The sequence below is a fragment of the Physella acuta genome, unplaced genomic scaffold (genome assembly GCF_028476545.2).
Source record: "Physella acuta isolate Inbredline_101_S28 unplaced genomic scaffold, ASM2847654v3 ptg000070l, whole genome shotgun sequence".
NCBI lineage: Eukaryota > Metazoa > Mollusca > Gastropoda > Physidae > Physella > Physella acuta.
In genome coordinates, this window is record NW_026731590.1 from 498,610 (window position 1) to 512,170 (window position 13,561).

At 35.4% G+C, this 13,561-nt stretch overlaps 1 protein-coding gene across 1 annotated transcript; it reads right to left on the reverse strand.

Moving 5' to 3' along the window:
• Positions 1-1,553: 1,553 nt before the first annotated feature.
• LOC131952252 (insulin-like growth factor-binding protein complex acid labile subunit) lies at positions 1,554-2,186 on the reverse strand. The gene has a single exon (XM_059314811.1). The coding sequence runs from the start codon at positions 2,184-2,186 to the stop codon at positions 1,554-1,556; it is 633 nt and encodes a 210-aa protein (XP_059170794.1).
• Between the last annotated feature and the right edge of the window lie 11,375 nt (positions 2,187-13,561).

Genomic DNA, 13,561 nt, shown 5'->3' on the forward strand with positions numbered 1-13,561 from the left:
ATTACACTTTGCTTAGATTTGTTTTAATTTATGAAATTACAACGAAATTACAGTTTTCTGATCCCCTTGATTTAAAAACTGATTTTATTAAATTTATTTAGAGTAGCCTATAAAATAAACATTCCAGATGAACGTATAAATTGCACTCTAGCTTTTTGTCACCCTGTATATTTCTGCATATTTTAATTTTTTAAATTTTTTCTTTAAAATATTATATACCAATTTCTTTTTTAACTTTCCACGATTATTTATATACATACATTGGCATGCTTTGATTTTATTTTTATGCATAGTATGAATTTATTTTAGTTTATATTACTTTATGTTAATAGCTTTTTTGGTTTATTTTAAACGCCTTTTGTTATCGATCCTCTAAGGGTTACTTGTGCTGTTATTTGGGGTATGTATTTTATATTTCACTCCTTCTTATCTTACAACTGCTTATGCTTTTAAAGTTCAGGTTTCATCTTTGTGAATAATTTAGGTAAGAAGACTCAAGATAAATATAAAAAGTCCATACCTCGAGGGATGGTGTGGTCGAATAGTAGAGCGTTTGTTTGCTAGCCCCAAGGTCTCGAGTTCAAATCCCGGGATCGAGTAAGTACGACGTTCCTAAGTACACACAACTAGTGGGAACCTGACTCACGTTAAGGAATCAAAAGCTGCTGACCACACAGATAAACTCTGCTTCATCTGCCCCATGTATCTTGGACACAAACGAGAAAAGGTAATTGTGATACTTCGAACATATGGATTATCATCACAAGTACGAAAGCATATTGTAAACAGTGGTACATAATTTTCTCTAACTTTTGTGAATGTGCGAAAAAAAAGAAAAATAAAGCTATCAAATACTGTTTTGAAATAGGTAAATCATAATATAATGGATTGTTTTATACCCAATAACAATTAATAAAGGGATAGGCTGTCAGTGGCGGAACTAGAAAAAAAAAGCCACCCCGCAAAAATATACAAACATAAAATACGAACATAGGATACTTATTGCTGGTCTGTTCGGGTTTTCAAAATAAAATAAAAAATTTCAATCAGAACAAATTACAACACGTCATGTTTGTAATGCAGCAACGATAATCTTTTTTACAAAACATCCATCAAGTGAAAAATGCAAGAAAATTAAATTTTTATAACTATAAAAAAAATTATTATGGTCGGCTGTGGGCCCCTAAATGCCCCCCCCCCCCCCCGCACTGTAGTTCCGCCACTGGTTAGGCTACCCTGAGAATGTAAATTTTTTCGTTGGTTGATTTTTTATATTCTATGATTAATAAAAATGTATCTATGTGAAAACTCAAAATCGCATGTAATTTTTGCGCATGATTACAATATTTCCTCTATACTCTGTATACCAGAAAGTAAAAAGAATATCTAGGAATTATGGCGTTATGCGACCCCCCCCCTCAAGCTTTGACGTGATGTCATTAAGACTGGTTTGTAAATCAAAAAACATTGTAGTACAACACTGTAATAAGTAATAAATTTACTTTTGTGTTTACACATATTGAGCTTGTTTATTTGGTCTTAAAATATGTAAACTATTTCTTTTGGCTAATTTGATGTATCATACCTTCTGTAGGGCCTATTAGTGAAATCTGTCCTGATAAATTTCCCTTAAATGGATCAGCTATTGTTGTAAAAAGAAATTCGAAATGGGTTAGAAGCTCAAGTCCAGCAAAATCATGATCAGAAACGTTTAGAGAGACCCATTCTACGATCTTTAACTTTTGTAAGTTGGTCAAACCAGCGAATATACCATCCTGCAAGCGTGTCAGACGATTTTTATAGAGAAACAAGTATGCTAAGTTCTGTAGGTTTGCAAAAACATTTACTGGAAGTTCTTCAATGGTAATGCTTTCTAGTGATAAGTGCCGCAAGGAAAATCGTTGCGACTCAAAATATTTCTCACATGTGTCTATGCCATGAAATCTTGCGAGTTTCAAATGTTCCAAATGATTTAAATTATCAAAAGCGTCACAAATGATAGTTGCTCTGTCACTGCTGATTAATGTTAACCATTTGGTATAAGATGGCAAGCGTGGCCAATTAGGATCACAAAGGCAAGACATCTCTACTTCATCGTTAAAACATGAACACTGATCTGGGCAAGCCTCTTTGATATATTCACCGTCGTAGTACCAAGTAAGCTTGGAATTTGAATTATTAAACATGGCGCTGTTTCTTTCATTATAAGAAGTGGTAGCATTTATTCTGAACATAAGAAATCCATTCGTTAAAAAAAAAAAACAAATGCGTCATAGTTATAGAATTAAACTCCATTTCATCTTGAGTAAAAACAACAAACTTGCATATTTCCTAATACAACTTTGTTTTGCCAGTTTATGGTACTGCTTTCACGCACAACTAACGAAAAAATTAAATTAAAATAGATAGAATAGAATCGGTGGCGAAGCCGATAAGCCAGAAGCACATGACTCATTACAAGAATTGCTGGTGGAGGGTGGGATGGGAGGGGGGGGGGGCTTTACCATTTGAAACCTACGCAGGTTTTTGCAGTATTGTGAGCGGCAGATTTTTAAAAAAAGGAAAATAATGAACACTTTTTTATACAGTTCTGTATAAATATTTATTTACGGCTCTTCTATGTTATTTTTATTAAAGCATATTCTTTTACTATATTTATTCTACAATATTTTTATTCCGTATTAACATATATAAAGATATACATATTGTATATATGTGTAGCACATATGGTTACCAGCCAAAGGGGGATAAAAATATGAAGTTTTTATTCATTGGGTTGCGGCCCCTGTGGGACCGTAACTGAACTGTTGACGTTGTTTTTTTATGCTTTTGTGAGCGAAATTACCTGTGTTCCATGTCATGTGACATGGGATTGTGGGTAGTTTCATGCCTAGCCGTGTCGCACACGCAAGGCTGCTGTCTGTGGGCCAAGATGTAGACCTAATGAAGGTAGTTATATAAATTATGTTTGTTAAAATACTTATGTATTCCTGCTAGTGTTGCATGTGCACACTAGTTAGGGTGAGTATTAATATAAGTATTTATTTGAAGTACTACGTATTGGTACTTGTTGGCAGTACTGTGTACTGGCCAAAACATATTTTATTGTTACCAGTGTATATTGTAGCCTACACATGGTGTTGTCAGGAATGTAACTTTTTTTATTTACATTTCTTTTAGGGCTACAGGTTTTGGTCTTTTGGATTTTTTCTTCTTGGCTAGTTTGTTTTGTACTACTGTGTTGCATCGCCGTCATGGCTCGATGCTGTAAATAAAGCGAGTACTGGACAACAACTGTCGGTGTCGGTGTGTACTTAATCTCAGGGTCAGCCCGTCTTAACCACAACACCTCAGTGGGTAAAAGCATCCCCACTGAGTGAGGGTTACATATGCTAAAAATCTAATCCATGACTAAAGTTTACAGAATCTAAATTAATATAAAAACACACTGTGCTCGATTCATATTTCGGAATTATATATTATATCGCAGAAACTGCAAAATTAAACATCTATTGCTTTTTTTTCTATTCAGATTTGTGATGACACTACCTACTTTAAATTTTCAGCTTTTGTTTTAACTAAGATTGATTATTGCACTAATAAAAGCTGATTAAGTCCTCATGTATTTTTGTTTTACAATATATGGACTAGACCACACATCTCTTTTCAAAACTAATTATTTAAAAATGAGCGTCAATTTTTTTAAAAATTCTGAGTTTATTTTCTCACACAGCTCTCGGACCTCGGGGACCCTTGAGATTTGTCCACCTTTGTTACATGGCTGTTACGCCACTGAATAAGATTTTTTTAGTAGAGCGAGGCGTTGATGAAGATAAAGAACGTGTGTTTTCTGTTCAATGTGACTAACTGTACCACTATCCTTTAACAATCTAGATATGAAGGGAAGACGGTTGTTTCAATATAAGTGTTTAGACATGAGTAACAGTCAGTGTTTCTTCCAGATTTCTTTTCTCCGGGGTACACTTGAAATTTTCGTGGGGGGGGGGGGGGGCAACTATTTCCGGGGGGGGGGAGGGCGGACACTATCAAAAGTATATATTTTCTACATAAATTCTATACAATAAATAAACAACTAGAGAAATCTAGTTAGTAATAAAATAGATAGTGTTAGTTACCTCACAAGTTAAAGACAGTGACAAATACTATGGACGTTTCGACCCAAGGTCTTCGTCAGCACAAGTAGTGTGGTTACAGATTAGACAGAAAAGACAACAGTAACACAATTTTGGACTTAGCTCGACAGTGAAAACACGTATTGCCTAAATGCCACGATATCCAAAAAAAAAATCTACACACCATATATCAAATACGCGGAATTTCGATGTCAGCCTAGTTAACCTAAAACATTGACCTAATTCTAAATATATTTCAAAAAGTATTCTCCAAAATGGGAAGAGTGATTTATCTATTTATCAATACATGACACATGACGTTACTTTCTAAAAATAGTCCGGATACAGCTCAATTTTTTAAACTTTTGTCAGAAAGTGCCATTAGTATCCAAGGAGATGACAATTTTTAGCCGAGCTATAGTTTTCATTTGCAACCACTTTCACTTTCCGCCATTGCGACCGTGGAATTGAACTTCTACAAATTTTAAATTTCGTTACTGGCATTTTTTTAATGTAAATTATAAATTTCTCAATTATTTCTGTTCCATTATCAAGTTTTAAAGCCAGAAAGAAAAACTGATTTACTGATATAAATATTTTGGTTTTGTTATTGTAGCAGGAAAGTTTTGAAATCTCTAATCTTAGCCGTTTAATTACATAAATCCTAAGTAAACTATCTTACATTCCCATCGTTTCTAAAAGGAAATGACGTTTACATTAAATACATTGGCTATTATCATCTAGCAAACAATGATGTGGCCCTCCGCCCCATCCGGTAGGGTTAACAACATGATAAAGCATCGTCTATTATGCTGCACGACAAAATAAGACTGGGAGGATATGTTTAAGTGTACGGGTCTTAATGTAAAAAAATCATAGTGCCTAAATTTTAGACGTAACATCTAATAGAAACATTTATATATTTGCACCTGAAAACTTTTTGACTAAGAACCAGTGTTTCTTACAGACTTTTTTCTTCGGGGGGGGGGGGGGGAAGGGGCACTTGAAATTTTCGGGGGGGGGGGGGAGGGAGGGGGCGGTAGACTTACTTCGGTGGAGGGGGGGGGGGCGGACACTACATAAAAAAATACATACATACAGAGATCGTTTGAGCTTTTTACAGTAGATACTACACAGTTTTTTAAATTTCTATAAAGAAAAACGTGGGTCTATTCCTAAATATTAATAAAGGTATCCAGTATATGATATAGTGACCCTCGCTTTTCATAATAGTAATTTAAATAGTAGTAACTATTATATACATATGTAAAGAAAATTATTTAGGCTCTTCTTTTGTTTTTGTTTTTTTTTGCATTTTAACATAAAAGCCTGTTATTAAAAAGTTTTTATGTAATTTTTTTTGTCAAGTTTCAACGAGCGAAAATTTTAACCATTTCTAACTGAATGAATAGTTACAAATTTGGTCCGTGTGTCAGAACCAGATGACTAAGCAATATAACATCAAATTCGACTTAATTGGATGCATAATACATTTTTAAACAATTAATAAATAATTCCTATATAAAATAATATTTGCCGCACTATTGTACGTACATTTGTCCTGTTCATTTGGTCTACAATTGTTTTAGTTATGCAATTCTTTTGTATTAAAAGTTTTAATGTACCTGAAATTTTTAAATCGATTTTAACAAAAAAAACCGACAAGTTCTAATGTAATGATGCACTAAAAAGGTGAAAATAAGTGATTTTTAAATATATATTACAATGCCCCACTATTTAAATAACTATAATGAAAAATGAGTGGGACACTATTAAGTATTGAATACGTTTAATAAGATTAAAGAAGTCATTTACCAAGTAATTACCTATTTGTAGTTATTTAAATAGCAGCTCATCATTATAATTAAAGAATATCATTTATGTTCTCATGTGTAGTGCATATTATTATATAAACGGTTGTTGTTAACACGTTTTTACAAGCTTTTATTTAACTTGCTTCCTCTGTCAGCTGTCTTAGATAGAAACTGCCAAGCGAAATTTCGAGCACTTCTAACTGACCTATTCGTTTCAAACTTACCACGTTGGTCATGACCAGATGACAATGCAATCTTACATCAAATTTTAACTTAATTTAATTAAAATTGGTCTATTTAAAGTGCTATTTAATGCGCTATTATACGCGCTTTTTTCATGTTTTTTTTGTGCAAGTTAAATACAACTTTGTAAAATCGGTACGTTCTGCAGTACCTAGCCTTAAGGGAGATCACTCCCCCTTTAATCTATAATATAACGCAGGTGGTAGTGTGTCAGTCCGTCATTACTTCACCGCTATTGATTTTGGAACCATAAAAGTAAACACATCACATGTCGTGCTTTTTACTTGCATTATAAGTGATAGGGTAGGGTTTGTTTATGAATCGATTTAAATTTATTTTATAGTTGCCACTGTTTTTACTATTTCGCATAACGTAAAGAAAATATTTAATATATAAAAACTAATTAATTAAACTGTTTTGTAATTTTTCAAGGGAGGTAATTTGAAAATAAATTCAACTAACGCTAACAAAAAATGTGAGTGCAAAATCTCCAAGAGTGAATTATTTTTAGAATAATATAATTAGCAAAATGTGAATGCAGACTCTGCAGACGTGTAAGAGGACATTATTGTTGGAATATTATAGGTGCGGAATGGTTTTAGTCATGAAACTTTATTTTAAAATTTAAAGTACTGAAAATAAAATGCATGAATTAACTAAATGCAATATGGTAGGTAAAACACGGATATTGTAAATACTGCCTTTTATTTATTTTATACACTGAACGTACTGTTTACTAATTATTATTCTATCTTTTGGTTTTCGGACAAGCTGGGGTTTTATAGTTATTCACTGAATCAGGCGTGTCCGAGAGTGCTCGGACAGGGTGCGATTTGGCGCTACGGGCTAGACCAGGGGTCGGCAACCTGCGGCTGGACATCGAGGTGCGGCTCTTCAGTTCCATGCACAAATATTAATAATTTTTTTTTAACTCATAAAAATATTAGTCTGCAACCCTCGGTACTGAACTATATAATAATAAATATAAACAACAAATACTCGCTATTCTATTAGAATATTTCGTTACTCCATTTTTCAATGTACTTCCTTGTTTTCTAAAACTGAGTTATTTAATTGTAAACAATGCCTGTGTTTGGATCATATTTATCGGGGCACGGGTTGACCAACACCACAACCCAGCTTGCCATGGGGAGTGCTGAATGAAAGCCTTGAGTGTAGGTTAATCACTCACCGTGATATCACCGTTAATCACTCAACGCCTAAGTGTAGGGGACGGAAAGTGTTACCAAGTTTTTACAAGCTTTTAGTAAGTACACAATGTCTATGGGATTGTGTCAAATCTTGTGAACCCGATTACAAAATCGCAGGGGCGCCACGTACAGCCCTAGCACGGTTTAATCATCGTGTGTCGTGTGCCGCATTTACAATATTGAAGGGTGCTACTTAAAACCAAACTAGGCACGTAGTGCCCGAGGGATAGCGCCAAATTGCACCCTGCACAGACGCTGGAAGACGCGCCTGATTCGATTTAGTGAGCGACTATAGCAACCTATTGTATCGCAAATGAACGTAGGCGCCATAGAGCTCACAGGTAAGCTCACAGCGCCAAAAGCGCCGGAAGGAGCGCCTGATTCAATAAAGTCAACGATTCTTGTTGCCCATCGTGTCTTTAGTGTATAGCCTATTTTAAAAACGAACGTAGGCGCCATAGTGCTCGCAGGCTCTTCGGGTCTCGCAATCGACGAAGTGCCGGCGGCTGCGCCTGTTGCAGCTTTGCTGCTGAATATAGTAGTACCACTACTGGGCGCCAAACCATGTATTGACGAAAATCGCACTCTCCCGGGCGCTGCCCATTAGAATTTTTTTCGCAGAAATCTACTCGGGCGTATTCTCTTTTTTTCTCAAAAGTTCCATGACGATCGGATGAACGGTGTCATTCCGCAATCGACTTTTATTTTTATAAACCAAATAACTCCCTGCCGGGGCGCCACCCCTACGAATTTCACATTTTTTTGCAAATACCTCCCAAGGGATATTCTCAAAAACGTTTCAAATTTTCATGAAGATCGAATGAAAGGTGTAGTAATGTATAAAAGACAATCAGACACAAACACACACCTACACACACACACACACACACACACACACACACATATATATATATATATATATATATATATATATATATATATATATATATATATATATATATATATATATATATATATATATATATATATATATATATATGCACCTAATCCTAATCAAAGATAATAATATTGAAGCTAAAAGGTTAGTGGCTCTTTAAAAGGTGGGAGATTTTGTAAATTGTAACTTTTGGCTCTTCTGTCTCAAAATGTTGCCGACCCCTGGGCTAGACTGTTAGCACTATGCGTTTATTTATGCATTTAAGTTGTGTTTATGTTATGAGTGTTGTCTTTTGTGTGTGTGTGTTGCGTTTGTGTTTTGTTGTTTGCATTGTATTTTTGTTTGTGTTGTGTTTGTGTCGTGTTTGTGTTTGTGTTGTGTTGTGCTGTGTTTATGTTGTGTTTGTGTTGTGTTTGTGTTGTGTTTGTGTTGTGTTTGTATTCTGTTTAGTTTTGTTCATTTCCCAATTAATTAATTAAACTACTAGGCTTAGAAGAACACAAAAAAGCTTCTCTTTATGCAAAGGTTATGGCAGGAAATCAAACTGAAACTTATTTTAAAAATTTTGTAAGATATAAGATTTAAACGCACTGAAAATAAGAAAATACAACAAACTTGGTTTCTTTAATCAAATCTTTAACCGCTCACTAGTTCTATTATAGATTTGAGCTTTTATTTTAAAAAATAAGTTAGTTTACTTTCCTATTTTCAGTGTATTTTAAATATTATTATAATGGTTTTCCACCCACTTTTTGTCATTCGCTCGAAATCTGGGTATTTATGCGTAGTCATAGAAGACAAAGGTATACAATTTAGAAAATTCGAACGAAATCGCTACATTAGAAATTGTTTAATCTTTAGTTACAAGATTTGACACAATCCCATAGACATTGTGTACTAACTAAAAGCTTGTAAAAACTTAGTAACAGACATAACAATATTTTAACAGGATACTAATTCTTTCTTCTTTAGTCTTTATTCAAACATTGCTACATCAGTCTACATCAACAGCATAACCCGAACCTAGTTCTTCAAAATCTAGCCCCTAACTCCTAGATTTCATCCTATAGTAACAACGATCTTTCTATCTTCTACGTCACTAGGTCACGTCTCCATTCGTTCAACATACGCGCGCACATATATTCACTCGCACCGATCTATGCTCACTGAACATGCATCATAACATCTAGTACTATGGAAACATTGATAGCAATGTTCTTTTCTCACTTGTAGCAAAGGATTATCATTCTTATTTGCAGCATTGATCGCAGTAGCAGACAGTCTGCACCGAATCCAGTCTAGAAGTTCGTAGTTCAAATTTACGCTCAAGTTATCCTTAATAGTTACAACGTTTAAAAAAATAATGTAAAATGTTTCATTAGGATTTTTTCTCTCAAATTAAGCCACTTTAGAGTTTTTACAGTTAGGAATGTACACTTAACCATATACGTCCGTCGTAATGTGATGTGCTACGTGACAGAAATTGCTTTATCATGATATTAATCTTACGAGTGGGGAGGGGAGGCACGTCCTTGATTGTTAGATAATAATTAACTTCATTAAGTGCTGTTTATTTTAAATTATTTTTGAGAAACTTTGAGCATATAAGATAGTGTAGAGTTTATTCTGAGCTACGTGGACTAAATTTCCATTTCGGCGGTCCAAAAAAATTAATATCACTGCATCATTTTTAATTTCTGGCATTAACGGACTATGCTTTGAATGGATGAGATAAAATTTAATTCAAGAAAAACTTTTAGTTATTTCAGAAATAAACGTTTACTGAACTATTACAAGATGGGTGGTGTAGGAATGCGGAGAAGTGGTGTATGTTCCACGGAGTGTAGGGTTGGTGTATGTCCATCCGAAGAGGGGGATCGGGTCGCTGTATATCCTTCCCCCACCCCCCATATTATAAAATAAAATGCATGAATTAACTAAATGCAATATGGTAGGTAAAACACGGATATTTTAAATATGCCTTTTATTTTTTTATACACTGAACGTACTGTTTACTAATTATTATTTTAATCAATAACAGTTTAAAGGCCGTTCTTAAATGTCCTCTATGCTTACTTCTATCTTTCCGTTTGCGGAAAAGTTGGGAGTATTATAGTTGTTCACTCATTGGAACTAGGCATGTCCGCCGGGTCCCCGGCAGGGTGCGATTTGGCAAAGGGGCTATCCCGTGGGCGCTATGATGCAAACTTCGCTTTCAAGAGTGCGATCAACTATGGATAAGAAAAGTAAATATAGTCCTTAACTAGATTGAAACCGGTTGTTCCCAGACAGGGTGATATTTGGCCCTCCGGACCTTCCCGTGAGTTCTATGGCGCCTATGTTTAGTGAGCTCAATAAGATGAGGTATCGTAGTCATTTACTAAAATGTATCAAGTGGTTCCACCGGCACCTCGACAGGGTGCGATTTAGCGCCTATACTGTGGGTACTATGTGTATATGCTTGCAGTTAAATTTGTGCTTATTGTTTGCGTTTAGGTTTGCTTTTGTATTTGAGTTTGTATTTATGATTGCGTTTGCAATGGTGTTTGCTTTTGTGTTTGTGATTGCTTTTGTAATCGCGATGGTGTTTGTGTTTATGTTTGTGTTTTAGTTTTAGTTTGCGTCCGTGTTATATATGTGTTATGTTTGTTTTGTGTTTTGGTTGGTTTAGGTTATTGTTAAATTTAAAGTTAGTGTTGGGGTTAGGATTATGTTTTTATTTATCAAACGTCCATGCCGGGTATATGCTGCACAGAGGGCCTGCCCTGGACGGCTAGTCTAAAATATAAGCGGACAAGTAGTGTGTCAGTCATTCCGTCATCGCTTTAGATTTTGGAGACCTAAAATATACACCAACTCACGCCGTAATTTTACTAGTAACGAATGATTTTAGTATAATAGACGGAGTTGTCAGTAAGTCAGGTGATTGCTAAGTTCGGAAAGCTAGTCCTAAAGTTTAGTGAAGTAGATCTGGTTGTATTTTTTAATTCTTTGAGAATTTAGCCAAGGCATGTGGATTGCCTTAGAGTTCTACCACAACCTTACTGAGTACAGTACTAACAGGGAAAGCTGCTAGTGTATACAATGCTCTCTCTCGGAATGTCCAAGCCAATTATGGGCTAGTCAAGCCTACAAGCTTACTCCTGAGGCTTATAGGCAGAAATTCCGAGAGCTCAGGAAGCAGCCTAGTCAGTCATATGTGGAGTATTTGTTTGAAAAGGAGAAAGTTTTCTCTAGCTGGCTCCATTCAGAAGAGGTCAGATATTTTGAACAACTCGAGTCTCTGATTCTGCGTGAAGAATTCATCAATTCCCTATCCGAAGAAGTTCGTCTACATATCCTAGATACTAGGATTTCTGACATTAAAAAGCTGCATAGTCGGTGGACACATATACTCTGGTCCACAAGAAACCACCAGTGTCCAGCAATCGGCTCAACCCAGTACTCCCCCTCGTTGGCAACAGTCCTCCTGCTGGCCAATCTCTGAAGTCTCCCCAGTCTCTAAAGAAGCCAAGATACCCAGCCAGGCAACCAGTGGTATACAGATACTGCAAGAAACCTGGCCACTACATAAAGCATTGTTATCTTCGGTCCCAGAGACAGCGAGACAACAGAGAGGTTGTGCGCACACTAGCGCATAATGTTTTCTCCCCTCAAGCAGCTAGTACACAGGGGTCTACGACAAATTCCCGAAATACACTTGCCCAAATGCCGTTTGTCCGAAGGCCGATTTCCCAAATGGACACTTGCCCGAATGCGACAAATGCCCGAATGGACACTTGCCCGAGTGCGACAAATGCCCGAATGGACACTTGCCAGAAGGCCGTTTGCCGAAAAATGTTAATATTAGAAAATAAATAATATTACACTTGCATTCGGGCAAGTGTCCATTCGGGCGTTCGTCGCATTCGGGCACATTCAGATTTGTCACTGACTTTAGGAAAGACAATGCCCTTACTAAGCCGGATTCCTACCATTTACCCCGAATAGAAGATGTTATTGACAAGATTGATCAATCCAAAGTAATTTAAAACATTGGCTTATTATCTGGTTACTGGCAAATTCCTTTGTCAGACTGTGCCAAGGACATATCAACATTTGTAACTCCAAATGGTTTCTATAGGTACAAAACACGTGACTTTTGGAAAGAAAAATGCTGGGCAGACATTCCAACGAGTAGTAAACTCTATTGTCGCTGATATTGATACATGTGATGCATATATAGATGACATTGTTGTATATTCAGATTCTTTTGATGAACATATTAGTTATCTAGACTGTTCAAGAAATTGTCTGATGTTAATTTCACTGTTAATTTACACAAAAGTGATTTTTGTAAAAGCTCCATAAATTATTTAGGATATCAAGTTAGGTACTAATAAGGTTAGACCTATTCAAGCCAAAGTAGAAGCCGTAGTGCAAATGCCTCCTCCCAAAATTGTAAGGAAGTTAAGAGATTCTTTGGGTTGGCAGAATACTATAGACGCTTCTGTAGAAATTTTTCATCTATAGCAGAACATTTAACTGCATTCTTAAAAAAGGAGTTAACTGTATTTGGTCAGGTAAATGTAATGATGCATTTTTGGACATTAAAACTTTTATGTCCAATGCTCCTGTCATGGCTGCCCCAAAATTTATTAAACCTTTTAAGCTTGCAATTGATGCCAGTGACACCGCCATTGGTTCTGTATTATTTCAGGAAGATGATCAAGGAATTAATCACCCCATTGCATTTTTTTCCAGGAAACTGAATTGTAATCAAAATAATTACTCCACAATAGAGAAAGAAACTTTAGCTCTAGTGTTGTCATTGCAACATTTTAAAGTGTAATGTATCTTCTGAGGTAAACCCAGTATTGGTTTTTCTGATCATGACCCACCCAAATTTACTACCATATTAGTGCAGAAAACCATAGAATTCTGAGATGGTGCTTGTACTTTCAAAGTTTTAATTTGATAATTCACAGTATCAAAGGTACAGACAATGTAATTGCTGACTGTTTGTCAAGAATTTAGTTTTCTTATTGATGACCACATGATTTATGAGAAATTTTTGTATTGTTATATCCATTATCAAGTAGTTTAATTAAGTAATTCACCCTGTATCCAGATGGTGAAAAGATTGCATTCTGCTGATTTTTTAAATGTAATAATGTTGGAAATGCTTGTTATTTTTCAAGTATACATATTTTGTGAAGGTATTTTTCATTATTTGTATTAAGTTATAGCAATATATACCATGGCTCAGCTGATGCTATAGCT

What these genes read in the sequence shown, in the direction of transcription:
- LOC131952252 (XM_059314811.1), bottom strand. Translation starts at nt 2,186, where the DNA reads ATGTTTAATAATTCAAATTCCAAGCTTACTTGGTACTACGACGGTGAA.